This window comes from Pipra filicauda, unplaced genomic scaffold (genome assembly GCF_003945595.2).
Source record: "Pipra filicauda isolate LSUMZ 115617 unplaced genomic scaffold, ASM394559v2 scaffold528_size357041_pilon, whole genome shotgun sequence".
In the NCBI taxonomy this organism is placed as follows: domain Eukaryota; kingdom Metazoa; phylum Chordata; class Aves; order Passeriformes; family Pipridae; genus Pipra; species Pipra filicauda.
Window position 1 is genome coordinate 252,841 of NW_024104674.1, and position 15,151 is coordinate 267,991.

Below are 15,151 nucleotides of genomic sequence, written 5' to 3' on the forward strand. Positions count from 1 at the left end.
CTCTATGATTTCTGCAAGCAAACATCAGTCTTTTTTTCCTGGAAAGAAAACCCTTACCTTCATGGTTTCTAGTGCAGTTGGTAGGCTAGCCTGGGCACTCCATGGGCAGTAAGCATTCTCTGTCCTAGCATCTGAGCAGACCAGCTCAGCTCAGCTGCCCTTGAAGGCCTTCTGAGGTGACCAAGAAAGGAGCTGAGGTTCTTTGTCCAAGATTTATACTCCATGGAGAAGCTCCTCCCTGCTCAGCCCAGTTCAGCCCAGCTGCTCTGCAAGCTCTAATCATCTGATCATTGGTTGGAGCTGAGGGCATTTGTGGGAGATTTAAACTGCTGCGAGAAAGTGCTCCCAGTTCAGCCCAGCTGCCTTGCAAGGCATAATCAGCTCACCAGGGGATGGAGTCCTGGTTGTTTCTGGGTAATATAAACTGGTCCAGGGAGTGCAAGCGACCTCAAATGTGGCCAACAGGAGCAGGCAAATGTGGGTGTGGCTTGTTAGGGAGGGCGTGGCAGGGCAGTTTGGGCAGCAGGTTGCCCAGGCAGGGTGAGCAGGAACAGCACAGCCACCCTCCCAGCTCTCTCTGGTGGCCTGTGAGGTAGGTCTGTGGCTGTGTTTTTGTGGAGTCGCAGTGCCAATTTCAACGCAGGGATCCAAAAACTGAATGGCGGCAGTTCCAAACCAGAAAGAAAGCCCTTACCCTACATCTCTCGTGCAGTTGGTGGGCCACTCTTGGTACTCCATAGGCAGCAAGAGCTTTCTGTCCTGGCACCTTTTGTCTGGGAGGAATCTTCATCCATGTTTGATTTTGGGAGTGGGACTGGGAATTCCAGCGCAGGGCTCTGAAAAGGCAACAATAGCCCTTTCCCCCAGGAAAGAAAGCCTGTAAGCTTTGGGTTTCAGGTGCAGTTGGTGGGCCAGCCTGGGCACTCCATGGGCAGCAAGAGCTTTCTGTCCTGGCACCTTTGGTCTGGTAGGAATCTTCGTCCATGTTCAGTTTTTGGAGTCGGACTGACAATTACAGTGTAGGGCTGAAAAAAGGGAACAACAGCCCTTTCCCCTCAGGGTCTCCCCCAGCCCCACCCACCTGCCTGGCATCAGCACAGCCCTGAAGGAGCTCCACAGGAGCCACCTCCGGAGGCACCTCCCAGCCCTCAGCAATCCAGACAGGAACACATGCGTGGGCAGGCCAGAGATGCTGCTTCCTGGCTGGGACAGGGCACCTCCAAGGACCAGGTTCCCAATGATCCCCATAGCTCCAGGCTCTGCCCATCCACTCTGTCAGAAGTGCTGAGGTTCCAGCAGAACCCCCCAAGGCCAAGGGGCTTTGGGGCACTTTCTCTTCCCCAATGCACACCTGGGCAAGTGTTGCTGAGCACGAGGAGCCCTTTCCCCCTCTTTCCAGATGCCCTGTGGACACCAGGCACCTAAAAAAGCTCCTGGGCTTCTGTGTATGACATTATTTATTTAATATTCCTATGCTAAGGTAAAAAGAAAGGCTTGCGGAGAAGCATCTTCCCCACAGGCTCAGGTGGCTCAAACAGACAGAGCTGCCAGGATCAACTCTCCACACAGCTACAGCAGACACAGCCCCACAGAGAAGGCAGGCTGTTCCATGCCCTGCAGAGCTGGTCTTGGAGCTGCTGGAACCTGGAGGGGGGAGCTCTAGCTCTCTGTACAGCTCTAACAAAGTCGATGTTTTCAAGTGCCAGGTTTGAGACAGCGGGGCTCCTGTCATTTCTCGTGGCTTGAAGGGCTGGAACAGAGAGGAACAGAGCCAAGGTCAGAGCCCACATTAGTGGGGATCTGAGGAGCTCCTCCTGCCAGGGCCATCCCACCAAGCTCTTGCCATTGCCAGGAGGGAGCAGGGCCCAGCGGGATCAGCCAGAAGGCGTTGGCCATTTATACCCCCCATGCCCCTGAAATCTGTCTCTGCTCTGCCCACGCTGCCCCTCGTCTGTGCAGGGAGCAGAGCCCTCCACAGCTGGGGCAGGATTGCAGCTCCCTGCCCAGAGTCTGTGCTCCTCTGCCAGCCCCCACTGCCTTCACTCACCGTCAATGATGAGCTGCAGCTCTTTGTGCTGTCCCCTCAGGTACCCCCCGGCGATCCCTGGGAACACAGATGGTGTCACGGCCCCAGCGGCACAGCTCCCCCCCAGCTGTGCTGCCAGCCCAGCCACATGCCCTCCTGCCCCCACAGAGCTGAGCCTGGGGCCTTCCCGCCTCAGGACATGCCAAGGCTGGGCTGGCAGAAGGCGGCAGCAGCCACCAGGGCACTCGGGGCTCCACAGCACATCCCTGGGCCGCATCCTGCTGCCGCTGCAGCTGCCAGGGCTGGGGCTGAGCTGCAGCGGGGCAGGGAGGGACCGTAGGCTTGTGGCTCACCCATGAACTTGATGGCTGCCTCTCGCAGGGGCTGCTGTGGGCTCCGCAGGTACGGCAGGGCCTGGTGAACGTACTTGGCCACTCGGCTCTGGTCCCTTTTCAGCTGCAGAGAGCGGCAGGGCACGTTGGGAAGGGTTGGCTGGGGCTCTGCCCATTGGCCGGGCGCTGCCTGTGCCCAGCACTGGCCTCCCCTGCCCGCACAGCCCTGAGGCCCAGGCAGCAGCCGCTGGGGCTGGGCTTTGGAGGGAGCAGAGGGCCGGCTGCTCCCCAGGAGCCATGGGGCTGCCCTGCCCCACAGCCCAGCTGGGCCGGGGCTCCAACAGCACCCTGGCTCAGGGGCAGAGCAGCCTGCAGAGGAGCCCACATGCCCCAGGGAAGGCAGCAGCGTGTGGGGCGCAGGCTGCTGTCCCACAGGCGGGTGCAGCAGTGGGCAGGGGCACAATGCCAGCCCCACACTCTGGGCATCGGGGACTGGGGCTTTGGGGCTGTCCTTACCAGGCACTCGCCAAACTTCCATGGCTCCTCTGTGTTCACCAGGCGCCCAAGATCCCTCCTCTTTAGGAACCTGGTCACAGCCAGCAGTGCTTTCTGAGAGGCCTGCAAAGCAACAGAGACCAGGAGATGGCACTGCAGCCCAGGGCACAAGACCCATGTCCCTGGACCAAGGCCAGGAGGAGGCTGGAGCCCAGGAGGTGCCAGGGCAAGAGGCAGCCCAGCCCCCTCCCACGGGGACACCAGAGCTCACGAGTCCTCACCTTTTTCACGACCAGGTTCTCATCATACCGGTGGAAGTAGAGCGGGAGCAGGCTCAGGCACACGTGTGGCTTCAGGGGCCTCTTTCCCACTCTCTCCATCAGTTTCATCAAAAGAGTGAAGATGACAATGGAGCCCTCCCACACACTGCTGTCATCCTGGTGGAAAGAAAGAGGAAAAGACCTCAGCACCAGCTTCTCCAGGCCCCACTGGGCACAGGCCTCAAAATCCACAGGGACCAGTTTCTCAGCAGTACCCAGAGCCCAGGGAGGGGGGCACAGAGCCTTACGTGGTCAAACAGTGGCCGGAGCGCCTCAGCCAACTGCAGGGCAGTGGGGGTGGATATTAGGGGGTCTTCGCTGTGGACTCTCTTCTGGAGCTGTGTCCAGAGACGGCTCCAGAGCACATTGTCGAGCACAGAGAGGGTCATCCAAACCACATCTCTGTCTGCATCCCCCAGTAGCTGCAAAAGGCTTTCATTCAGGCTCCAGATGCTCTTGGCCTGTAAGGAACACAATGCTGTGCTGTGAAGCCATGAATGGCTGCATCACCAACCCTGCTCCAGCGGGGCAGCCCCACGTGCTGCTGCAGGGCCCAGAGGCCAAAGGCCTGTCCCGAAGGACTTGGGCAGCTGAACGGGGAGGCAGCAGAGCTGAGAGCAGCTGCCACAGCTCCTGAAGCCCAGCCAAGCCCAAGCGACTGTGTTCCCCAGCCCCAGGATTCCAGCACGGCTTCAGCCAACTGCCCCTTCTCACCATCTCGGGATCCTGGCTGAGTGCTACGAGGACTCTGAGGGCCAGTTGACGCCACTTTTTGTTCGTGCTCCCCAAGTTCCTTGAAAGGATCTCCAGGACTCTGTCACCACATTCTCTCGTGTCCAGGCAGTCCAGGACCTGAAAGGCATGGAGCAGTGACGGGGTGCCTGGCTGGCAGGAGCCCGGACCCACATAGGACTGGGCCCAGGCAGCAGCACAGGGCGCGGCACCATCCCGGGCAGCTGCGGCTGCGAGAGGCCAGAGAGGTGGAGGCAGCTCGGTGAGGCAGCGCTCGCCATCAGGCTCACCTCCACAAGGAATGCCACGGCAGGGAGGTCCCAGCACGGCTCCTCCCTGCGCAGCAGCTCCAGCAGGTGGAGTGTGATCCGGGAACACAAGGGGCTGGAGAAACGGTGCATCTCCCTGGCAGGGGGAAAAAGGTATCATCAACCTGAGCCAGGTGGGCAAACCTCTCCTGGGATGGACTCACAGAGGCCTGGTCTTTCCCCACCAGCCTGGGAGGGGACAAGGGCACTCTGGGAGGCGGCTCCTCCTGTGCACCTGCCTCTCCCAGCCTTTTCCACTCTGCTCGGCCATCCCTCGGTGACAAGGCCCACATGTGAGGGGTGCCCCGTGCACAGACAGAAATGACAGAGCAGCGGGGACAAGGGGGTCTCACCTGGCCAGCAGAGCTGCTGCGTAGCGGCGGCTGCGAGCATTGAGGAGCCTCGCCCAGCCACGATTGTTTTCCACCGAATTCACCACATCCTCACAGTGCAGACAGCACAGCAAGGCCTTCATGGTCAGCACTGCAAACCTGTGTGCAGAGCAAAGCCCAGGTCATGTTGGGAGCCCTGGCCCCAGCCCCGAGGGCATGGGAGGGAGGGGAGGACTGGGATGGAGCACCTGTTGGGGTTGGTGGGAAGGTCGTGTTGCTCCTGGCATCCCCTCCAGAAGTTGTCGACCTCCTCTGACATCTGCTCTGTGCTGATGAATATTTGGAACAGCAGAGCCACGAGGAGATGGGGGGAATAGTCCATCAACGGCCCTGGGCACTGGGGCTCTTGGACAATCATCCACAATGCCAGAGTTGCCTGCAAAAGACAAACCAGCTGGACACAGCGCTCAGTGCCCAGACTTCCATGTGGCAGGACCCAAGCGTGGGAGGGGAAGGCCAGGGGAGACTCAGGGGGAGTGCCCAGCCTGGTGCCCCTGAACCTGCTCCTAGCCCACATTTCCATCCCAGTGCCTACAGGGAGATGGGCAGGGATATGCTGTGCTGGGGAAGGATGGAGACCTGCCAGAGAGGCAACCTGGGGGGCAAGCAAAGGTTCCAGAAACTCACAGCCAAGGCAAAGATGGCTGTGTTGTCCCCATCAGAGGTGGATGTGCTGTGCCATGGCCAGTCCTCCATCACGCGGAGCAGTGTTGGCAGCACCTTCCCCAGTGTTTTTCCTGATGAGGCGATGGTCCTCCACATGGTTGCAGCAGCTCTGTGGAGTCAGAGCTCTGCATCAGGGGGGGTCTCGACCACAGTGCCCTGACCTGGGCAGCTGCAGGGGCCAGGTGACAGAGCCACAGTGCTTTCAGGGGCTGGGGGGGTGATGGGCTCTAAAGGCTGGTGAGCCCTAAGCCCTCAAGGTTGGGGCCCATACCTGTCACACGAGGGGGCACAGCGTAGGAGGGTGATGGCGACATCCATGGGGTGTGCCTCGGTCAGTGCTAGAAGGGTCTTATCTAGCACGTGCCCAGCAGACACATTGGAGGTCAGCCACCGATGGATGGACCTCACCACAGCTGGCACCTGGAGGGGACACAAGGGAGAGTTGGAGAGCTGCCAGAGAGAGCAATTCCCCAGCTTCCTCCCAGAAGTGCTTCCCTTCCCACCTCACTCTGCTGACCTCAAACGCTGAGGGGGCCCAGCAGATCAAGCTTGAGGGCCCATACAATGCCTGCAGACAGGATGCTTACTTGAGCAGAGATAACTCTGTCCCCAGAAAAGTCCAGATTGGGAGCATCTGGCAGGCGCTGAATGGGTGCGCTGTCAGAGTCTGAGATGCCCTCAGTCCCTGGGGCATCAGCCTTGGCCTTGAGCTTGGTTGGGTTGGGCTCAGGCTGTGCCAACACCTCAGTTGGTGAGGCGCTGGCCTTTCTGCGGCGAACAGGAATGGATTTCCGCACCCTCTGCAGGAGAACAAAGGGCAGGGAAGAGAGGGATGTGCCATGGAGAGCTCCGACAGTGGTGCCAGACAGAGCAGTGACAGCAGGCCCAGCCCAGGGGGCGATGGCTGCAGGTACCTGATCAGCTCTGCGGAAGCGGTCACGGGCACAGTCCTGCTTTTTTGTCTGGTGCCGGCCTGGATCTGGCAAAGAGCGAGCACGATCAGAGCTGAGGGGCTATGGGACAGGCAGGAGAACACAGCCCAGCCCTGCGCTCCACAGGCAGGGCCAGCCCTGGCCTGCCCAGTGCATGGAGCTGCAGGAGGATCAGCCCTGGGCCCTCTTCGCCCCTCCCTTTCCCTGGCCATGTCCATAGAGGATGGGATGAGAAGAGGCCCATCTGGCTGCAGCCACCAGCCCTGTGGCCCAGCTCTGCCACTCACCCTCCTGCAGGGGCTGGAACTGCTCCACCTTCTTAGGCTGCAGTGCTGGGGCAGCCCCAGGGCTTTCCTCCTCCCCTTTTTTCACCCAGGCCAACTTGGGCACTCTGGGGGGTCTCCGCTCCACGTCTCTGTCTGCCTTCCTGGTTTCCTGCAGGAGACATGGCACTCTGGGTCACCAAGTTCTGCAGAAGTGCCATGAAAGCTCCTGCAACAGAGGAGCCTTGGGAATGCTCTGGGTCATCAAATCTCATAGTCTGGCCAGGGGGGGACATGGGGCAGTTGAATAGCTGCCAGAGGGGGCAATTTGCCCACTGTCTCTCGAGAAGTCCTTCCCTTCCCACCACACTGTGATGGCCTCAGAGGCTGAGGGCGCCCAGCAGAGCCGGCTTGAGGGGCCATACAATCCCTACCCACAGGCTGCTTACTTGAGCAGAGACAACTCTCTTCCGAAGAACATGCAGGCTTGGGGCATCAGGCAGGCGCTGAACGGGTGTGTTGTCTGCGTCTGCGATGCCCTCAGTCCCTCGGGCATCAGCCTTGGCCTTGAGCTCCATTGGGCTAGGGTCAGGCTTTGCCATGACTTCAGATGATGAGGCCCTGGTCTTTCTGCGCTGAATGACCACGGATTTCTGCAAACTCTGAAGGCGAACGAAGGGCAGGGAAGAGAGGGATGTGCCATGGAGAGCTCCAACAGTGGTGCCAGACTGAGCAGTGACAGCAGGCCCAGCCCAGGGGGGGATGGCTGCAGGTACCTGATCAGCTCTGCGGAAGCGGCCACGAGCACAGTCCTGCTTTTTTGTCTGGTGCCGGCCTGGATCTGGCAAAGAGTGAGCGTGGTCAGAGCTGAAGGGCTGCGGGACAGGCAGGAGAACACAGCCCAGGCCTGCGCTCCACAGGCAAGGCCAGCCGCGGCTTGCTCAGTGCATGGAGCTGCCGGGGGATCAGCCATGGGCCCTCTTTCCCCTCTCCCTTTCCCTGGCTATGTCCAGAGGAGATGAGATGGGAAGAGGCCCATCTGGCTGCAGCCACCAGCCCTGTGGCCCAGCTCTGCCACTCACCCTCCTGCAGGGGCTGGAACTGCTCCACCTTCTTAGGCTGCAGTGCTGGGGCAGCCCCAGGGCTTTCCTCCTCCCCCTTTTTCACCCAGGCCAACTTGGGCACTCTGGGGGGTCTCCGCTCCATGTCTCTGTCTGCCTTCCTGGTTTCCTGCAGGAGACATGGCACTCTGGGTCACCAAGTTCTGCAGAAGTGCCATGAAAGCTCCTGCAACAGAGGAGCCTTGGGAATGCTCTGGGTCATCAAATCTCATAGTCTGGCCAGGGGGGGACATGGGGCAGTTGAATAGCTGCCAGAGGGAGCAATTTGCCCACTGTCTCTTGAGAAGTCCTTCCCTTCCCACCACACTGTGATGGCCTCAGAGGCTGAGGGCGCCCAGCAGAACCGGCTTGAGGGGCCATACAATCCCTACCCACAGGCTGCTTACTTGAGCAGAGACAACTCTCTTCCGAAGAACATGCAGGCTTGGGGCATCAGGCAGGCGCTGAACGGGTGTGTTGTCTGCGTCTGCGATGCCCTCAGTCCCTCGGGCATCAGCCTTGGCCTTGAGCTCCATTGGGCTAGGGTCAGGCTTTGCCATGACTTCAGATGATGAGGCCCTGGTCTTTCTGCGCTGAATGACCACGGATTTCTGCAAACTCTGAAGGCGAACGAAGGGCAGGGAAGAGAGGGATGTGCCATGGAGAGCTCCGACAGTGGTGCCAGACTGAGCAGTGACAGCAGGCCCAGCCCAGGGGGGGATGGCTGCAGGTACCTGATCAGCTCTGCGGAAGCGGTCACGAGCACAGTCCTGCTTTTTTGTCTGGTGCCGGCCTGGATCTGGCAAAGAGCGAGCACGATCAGAGCTGAGGGGCTATGGGACAGGCAGGAGAACACAGCCCAGCCCTGCGCTCCACAGGCAGGGCCAGCCCTGGCCTGCCCAGTGCATGGAGCTGCAGGAGGATCAGCCCTGGGCCCTCTTCGCCCCTCTTTTTCCCTGGCCATGTCCATAGAGGATGGGATGAGAAGAGGCCCATCTGGCTGCAGCCACCAGCCCTGTGGCCCAGCTCTGCCACTCACCCTCCTGCAGGGGCTGGAACTGCTCCACCTTCTTAGGCTGCAGTGCTGGGGCAGCCCCAGGGCTTTCCTCCTCCCCTTTTTTCACCCAGGCCAACTTGGGCACTCTGGGGGGTCTCCGCTCCATGTCTCTGTCTGGGTCCATGGCTACCTGCAGGAGACATGGCACTCTGGGTCACCAAGTTCTGCAGAAGTGCCATGAAAGCTCCTGCAACAGAGGAGCCTTGGGAATGCTCTGGGTCATCAAATCTCATAGTCTGGCCAGGGGGGGACATGGGGCAGTTGAATAGCTGCCAGAGGGGGCAATTTGCCCACTGTCTCTCGAGAAGTCCTTCCCTTCCCACCACACTGTGATGGCCTCAGAGGCTGAGGGCGCCCAGCAGAGCCGGTTTGAGGGGCCATACAATCCCTACCCACAGGTTGCTTACTTGAGCAGAGACAACTCTCTTCTCAAGAACGTGCAGACTGCGAGCATCAGACAGGCGCTGAATGGGTGTGCTGTCAGCGTCTGGGATGCCCTCAGTCCCTCGGGCATCAGCCTTGGCCTTGAGCTTGGTCGAGTTGAGCTCAGGCTGTGCCAAAACTTCAGTTGGTGAGGCGCTGGTCTTTCTACGGCGAACAGGAACAGATTTTTGCAACCTCTGCAAGAGAACAAAGGGCAGGGAAGAGAGGGATGTGCCATGGAGAGCTCCAACAGTGGTGCCAGACTGAGCAGTGACAGCAGGCCCAGCCCAGGGGGGGATGGCTGCAGGTACCTGATCAGCTCTGCGGGAGTGGCCACGGGTACGGTCCTGCTTTTTTGTCTGGTGTCGGCCTGGATCTGGCAAAGAGCGAGCATGGTCAGAGCTGAGGGGCTGCGGGACAGGCAGGAGAACACAGCCCAGGCCTGTGCTCCACAGGCAGGGATGGCCCCAGCATGCCCAGTGCATGGAGCTACGGGGGGATCAGCCCCTGGTCCTCTTCCCCCCCCTTTCCTTGGAGATGTCCACAGGATGGAATGGGATGGGAAGAGGCCCATCTGGCTGCAGCCACCAGCCCTGTGGCCCAGCTCTGCCACTCACCCTCCTGCAGGGGCTGGAACTGCTCCACCTTCTTAGGCTGCAGTGCCGGGGCAGCCCCAGGGCTTTCCTCCTCCCCTTTTTTCACCCAAGCCAACTTGGGCACTCTGGGGGGTCTCCGCTCCATGTCTCTGTCTGGGTCCATGGCTACCTGCAGGAGACATGGCATGGAGAAGCCTGACTCACTAAGTTCTGCACAAGTGCCTTGAAGGTACTTGCAATAGAGGAACCTTGGGAATGCTCTGAGTCATCAAGTTCCACAGTCTGGCCTGTAGGGGACATGGGGCAGTTGGAGAGCTGCCAGAAGGAGCAACTTGTCCACTTTCCCCCAAGGAGTCCTTCCCTTCCCACCATACTGTTGTGGGCTCGAAGGCTGAGAGGGCCCAGCAGACCCAGCTTGAGGGCCCACACAGTCCCTACCCACAGGGTGCTTACTTGAGCAGAGACAACTCTCTCCCCAAGAACGTCCAGGCTGGGAGCATCGGGCAGGTACTCAACGGGTATGCTGTCAGCATCTGCGATGCCCTCAGTCCCTGCACCATCAGTCTCCATGGTGAGCTCAGGCAGTGCCATGTTGGAGTTTGTCACGTGATCGGTCACCACAGTGTCACAGTTTGCTGTGCCATCAATTGACGCGGTGCCGACATCAGGGTCTGCCTTGAGCTCAGTCGGTGTGGGGCCAGGTTGTGCCATGACCTTGGTTGGTGATGTCCTGGTCTTTCTACACTGAATGCCCATGGATTTCCACACTCTCTGCAGGAGAACAAAGGGCAGGGAAGAGAGGGATGTTCCGTGGAGAGCTCTGACAGTGGTGCCAGGCTGAGCAGTGACAGCAGGCCCAGCCCAGGTGGCGATGGCTACAGGTACCTGATCAGCTCTGTGGAAGCAGCCACGGGCACAGTCCTGCTCTTGTGTCCGGTTCTGGCCTGGATCTGGCAAAGAGCGAGCGTGGTCAGAGCTGAGGGGTTGCGAGACAGGCCAGAGAACACAGCCCAGGCCTGCGCTCCACAGGCAGGGATGGCCCCAGCATGCCCAGTGCATGGAGCTGTGGGAGGATCAGCCCCAGGCCCTCTTCCCCCCTCCCTTTCCCTGGCCATGTCCATAGAGGATGGGATGGGAAGAGGCCCATCTGGCTGCAGCCACCAACCCTGTGGCCCAGCTCTGCCACTCACCCTCCTGCAGGGGCTGGAACTGCTCCACCTCCTCAGGGTGTTGTGCTGGGGCAGCCCCAGGGCTTTCCTCGTCCACTTTCTTCACCCAGACTAGCTTGAGCACCCTGGGGGGTCTCCGCTCCATGTCTCTGTCTGCCTTCATGGTTTCCTGCAGGAGACATGGCATGGAAATCTCTGGTCACCAAATCCTGCAGAAGTGCCTTGAAGGTGTCTGCAATAGAAGACTGTTTGGAACGCTCCAGGTCATCAAGTCCCACAGTCTGGCCTGGAGAGGACATGGGGCAGTTAGAGCTGCCAGAGGGAGCAATTCCCCAGCTTCCCCCGAAAAGTCCTTCCCTTCCCACCACATTGTGCGAGCCTCAAAGGTTGAGGGGGCCCAGCAGACCCAGCTTGAGGGGCCAGACAGTCCCTAGCCACAGGCTGCTTACTTCCACAGAGGTAACTCCCTCGTCAAGAATATCCAGAATGGGAGCATCTGGCAGGCGCTGAACGGGTGTGCTGTCAGCATCTGCGATGCCCTCAGTCGTTGCACCATCAGTCTCCATGGTGAGCTCAGGCAGTGCCATGTTGGAGTTTGTCACGTGATCGGTCACCGCAGTGTCACAGTTTGCTGTGCCATCAACTGACGCGGTGCCGACATCAGGGCCCGCCTTGAGCTCAGTCGGCGTGGGGTCAGGCTGTGCCATGACCTCAGTTGGTGTGATTCTGTACTTTCGACGCCGAACGCCCAACAATTTCAGAAAGGTCTGCGGGAGAACGAAGGGCAGGGAAGAGAGGGATGTGCCATGGAGAGCTCCAGTAGTGATGCCAGACTGACAGTAGGCTCAGCCCAGGGGGGGATGGCTGCTGGCACCTGTACTGCCCTGCGGAAGCGGCCACAGGCACGGTCCTGCTCTTGTGTCTGGTTCTGGCCTGGATCTGGCAAAGAGCGAGCGTGGTCAGAGATGAGGGGCTGTGGGACAGGCCGGAGAACACAGCCCAGCCCTGCGCTCCACAGGCAGGGCCAGCCCTGGTATGCCCAGTGCATGGAGCTGCCGGGGGATCAGCCCCAGGCCCTCTTCCCCCCTCCCTTTCCCTGGCCATGTCCATAGAGGATGGGATGGGAAGAAGCCCATCTGGCTGCAGCCACCAGCCCTGTGGCCCAGCTCTGCCACTCACCCTCCTGCAGGGGCTGGAACTGCTCCACCTCCTCAGGGTGTTGTGCTGGGGTAGTCCCAGGGCCTTCCTTCTTCTTCCGAAAGGGCCTGAGCAGGCTCAGGCGTCTTCCTACCATCCGACAGTCTGGTCTTGAGGGTACCTGCAAGAGAGAGACACCTCGGAAGATCTCCGGGTCACCAAGTCCTGCAGGCTGCCCTCGAGGCCACCTTCCACAGGGATTGGAGACTCCCCGGAAAATTTCCGGATCACCAATCCTGCGGTCTGGCCTCGAGGGCAACTGAATGAGAGAAAAGCCTAGGAAACACTATGGGTTATCAAGCTGTGCAGTGCGGCCTCAAGGGCACTTGCCACAGGGATTGGGGACACCTCACAAAAGCTCCGCGTCACCAAGTCCCGCGGTCTGGCCTCGAGGACACCTGCAACACAGAAACACCTCCAAAACGCTCCGGGTCAGAAAGGAAGGAGTTGACTGCGTGGGGGCTCCACACAGCACCGCTCTATCCCGTCTGTCCCGTCGCATGCTCCGAGGAGCACTGAGGCGTGGCCACGTCACCACCAGTACTATGTCAACACGTGTCACAAAGGCCCTGTGACATCCTGCCCTGTTCCATGCCATCGGCGATGCCCATCGTGTCTCGAAGGGCCCTGTGACACACTACCACGTGCCCTGGGGCCTCCCCCAGCCCAGCCACCTGCCCCAGGTCAGAAGGAGTCCGTTCTCCAAAGTATCTAAGACAGCTGGACACAAACTTTAGGCACAGCTCAAAAACTAAGCAAACCCTCCCCTGCTGTGCCTGCCCACGGCAGCAGAAGGAGCCCCCTCGGTTGCCAACGCAGCCGCAGCGGGAAGGGCACGAGGCCTCCACAGAAGCTGGCACGGGCTCCTTGGGAGAAGTGCCGGCTGGTGGCCCTCCCAAACACGGGGCTGTGACACACAGAAGGAATGTGGGGGCAAGGGCACCAGTGCTGCTCCAACCCTGTTGGTCGAGGCTACACCAAAATCAGCAGCTCTGGCAAGGCCTTGCCAAAGGAGACCTGCCACCGCCCCGAGTCCTGGCAGGAGTGGTGCCCGTCTCCTGCCCCAAAGAACTGTGCCCCTGGGGGACTTCTCTGCCAGAGGGCAGCCAAAGCCAACAGGCACTGATGTCTGTGCTCTTGCAGGGGGCTGTTGGGAGCAGCAGCTGGAGCAATTGGTGGCAGTGTTTGGCATCTGTCAGAACACAGGAGTAGTTTCTCCTTGCAGGAATGATTTTTGCATGGGAAGTGATGATCTGCAGCAGAAAACCACCATCAGTTGCTGCGTTTCACATGAAGATTAGATTGCTCAGAAATCCTGTCAAGCTTCCTTGTTTTTTTGGACTTTTTTTCTGCATTCCGCAAAATAAAAGCTGTCCAGTCTAATGTTCAAAGCTCCAGTTGCTGTGTGTCTGAATGCGACTCTCAGCTGATATCCAGGGCACTGGGGAAAAGCAAAGGGGATAGGGAGAACTCTGGGATGCAAACCTGTTCCGTGTCTCTGATTAAGGTGCCACCCCACTGGAAGGAGCAGCCAAGACAAGTGTTGGAAGCAGATGTGTTCTGCCAGTTGCTGCTCTGGCATGGACAGAGGGCACACGTGTTCCCATGGGTCCAGAACACTTGATCCAAGAACAATGAGGGGCCATGCATTGGTAGGGAATGGGCTCCAGCAAGCCCAAAGTAGGATCCTCTAGCAGCAAAACCTGAGCTTGTGAAATGGGCCATCTTTGCAGCAGACACCACAGTGCTGACTTCCCTCCATCCTGCAACCTGAGCCATATGAGGCCCTGCCTCAGCTTCTGCTGCTTCTTCCTTCCATTCCAGGAAGGCCTGGATTTAGAGTTTAGAAGCCCATGCATGTGTTTTTAAGGTGCCTGCATGGAGGAGACTTTCAGCAACTGCACCCCAAGGCTCATATCACAATCTCTAAGGATGGCCCCAGTGCCACTGCCTTGGGACACCTGAGTCTGGAAGGTGACTCTGCCCTCAGGCACGGCCACAGAAGTGAGCCAGGATGACAGGCTGCCCCTGAAGCTGCTAAGTGTTGTTGTGAGGCTGGGCAGTCAATAGAAAACTGTTGTGGCCACTTTCCCTGAAGCCTTTTCCTAACCACATGGAATTGTGTGCACAGTATCCCCACTTCTGGCATCCTGGCCGGTGTGGGTGCCTGGTGAGGAGGCCCAGGTATCGTGGGTGCTGCTGCTCCTGTGCACAGCCTGCTGCTGTTCTCTGTGACGCGGAGCTGCTTGGGCAGCAGCGACTGCGCAGCCCTGCCCCAGGAGCCCCGCGCCCTCTCCGTGCTGGCAGCAGCTCTGAGGGCCCAGAGCTCTGGCTCAGCAGGCTCTGGGCCACAGCCCCGTGGCCTGGGCAACCGTGGGGGCCCAGGCTGGCCCACAGCCCAGCCTCTGCCTCTGTTCCTCGCCGGCAGCACCCAGCAGAGGTGGCCCCGCAGGGCCCCCTTTTCCCTTTGTCCCCAGCCAGGCCAGTCTGGCCCCTTTGGAGGTGTCCCCACCCCCCTGCCAAGGCCCCCAGGGCTTCTGCCACAGGGATGGGAGACACCACTGGCAAGTGCCAGAGCAGCCGGCTGTCAGGGAACCAGGGGGCTGCCTGGGGGATGCTTATGGCCTCTCCCATGCATTGGTAGGGAATGGAAAGACCAAAGCCTGAGCCTCTAGCAGCAAAACCTGAGCTTGTGAACTGGGAACAAAGGAAAAAGAAGCAGAAGCTGAAGCAAAGCAGGGATTTTTACGGCTTGGATTCCTACTAGACAAAAGGTGCCAGGACAGAGAGCTCTTGCTGCCCATGGAGTGCCCAGGCCGGCCTACCAACTGCATCTGAAAGCCAAAGCTTACAGGCTTTCTTTCCTGGGAGAAAAAGCCTGTTGGTGGCTTTTTGAAGCACAGGGCTGAAAAAAACAAACAACAGCCCTTATCCCCAGCAAAGAAAGCCTGCAACCTTTGGCTTTCGGGTACAGTTGGTGGGCCAGCCTGGGCACCCCATGGGCAGCAAGAGCTTTCTGTCCTGGCACCTTTGGTCTGGCAGGAATCTTCATCTGTATGGAATTTTGGGAGTTGGGCTGGCAGCTGCAGTGCAGGGCTGAATAAATCAAACAACAGCCCTTATCCTCAGCAAAGAAAGCCTAG

The 15,151-nt window shown here is 59.6% G+C and overlaps 1 protein-coding gene and 1 long non-coding RNA gene across 7 annotated transcripts; one reads left to right on the forward strand and one right to left on the reverse strand.

The window, feature by feature from the left end:
* Positions 1-1,439: 1,439 nt before the first annotated feature.
* On the reverse strand, positions 1,440-12,641 carry LOC114001969. Of its 6 annotated transcripts, XM_039387061.1 has the most exons (28): positions 11,991-12,641; positions 11,686-11,750; positions 11,261-11,578; positions 10,833-10,980; positions 10,528-10,592; positions 10,096-10,413; positions 9,664-9,811; positions 9,358-9,422; positions 9,031-9,243; positions 8,741-8,753; positions 7,549-7,683; positions 7,243-7,307; positions 6,916-7,128; positions 6,491-6,638; positions 6,186-6,250; positions 5,859-6,071; positions 5,543-5,691; positions 5,233-5,380; positions 4,794-4,981; positions 4,567-4,704; positions 4,196-4,310; positions 3,888-4,025; positions 3,422-3,634; positions 3,135-3,290; positions 2,875-2,976; positions 2,380-2,482; positions 2,048-2,104; positions 1,440-1,750 (listed from the first exon to the last, which is right to left on the reverse strand). In XM_039387061.1, exons 1-28 carry the CDS (start codon positions 12,103-12,105, stop codon positions 1,554-1,556), a joined length of 4,011 nt encoding a protein of 1,336 aa, XP_039242995.1. In that variant the 5' UTR covers positions 12,106-12,641; the 3' UTR covers positions 1,440-1,553. The 6 variants fall into 6 exon arrangements, with proteins under 6 accessions (XP_039242995.1, XP_039242994.1, XP_039242998.1 ...); XM_039387060.1 differs by lacking the exons at positions 8,741-8,753; positions 9,031-9,243; positions 9,358-9,422 and adding exons at positions 7,974-8,186; positions 8,301-8,365 and having other exon boundaries at positions 7,549-7,696; positions 11,991-12,639; XM_039387064.1 differs by lacking the exons at positions 8,741-8,753; positions 9,031-9,243; positions 9,358-9,422 and having other exon boundaries at positions 9,799-9,811.
* LOC120324425 lies at positions 11,977-13,405 on the forward strand. The gene is made up of 2 exons (XR_005565725.1): positions 11,977-12,691; positions 13,152-13,405. It is a non-coding gene; the product is annotated as an uncharacterized LOC120324425 (long non-coding RNA).
* Positions 13,406-15,151: the final 1,746 nt, after the last annotated feature.

Bases quoted from the DNA above. Each gene is read 5' to 3' on its own strand.
- LOC114001969 (XM_039387061.1), bottom strand. From the start codon at position 12,105: ATGGTAGGAAGACGCCTGAGCCTGCTCAGGCCCTTTCGGAAGAAGAAG. The intron at 2,105-2,379 runs GTGAGCCACAAG...CTGTGTTCCCAG, and splicing joins GGCAGCCATCAAGTTCATGG to GGATCGCCGGGGGGTACCTG. The intron at 1,751-2,047 runs GTGAGTGAAGGC...TCTCTGTTCCAG, and splicing joins GCTGCAGCTCATCATTGACG to CCCTTCAAGCCACGAGAAAT.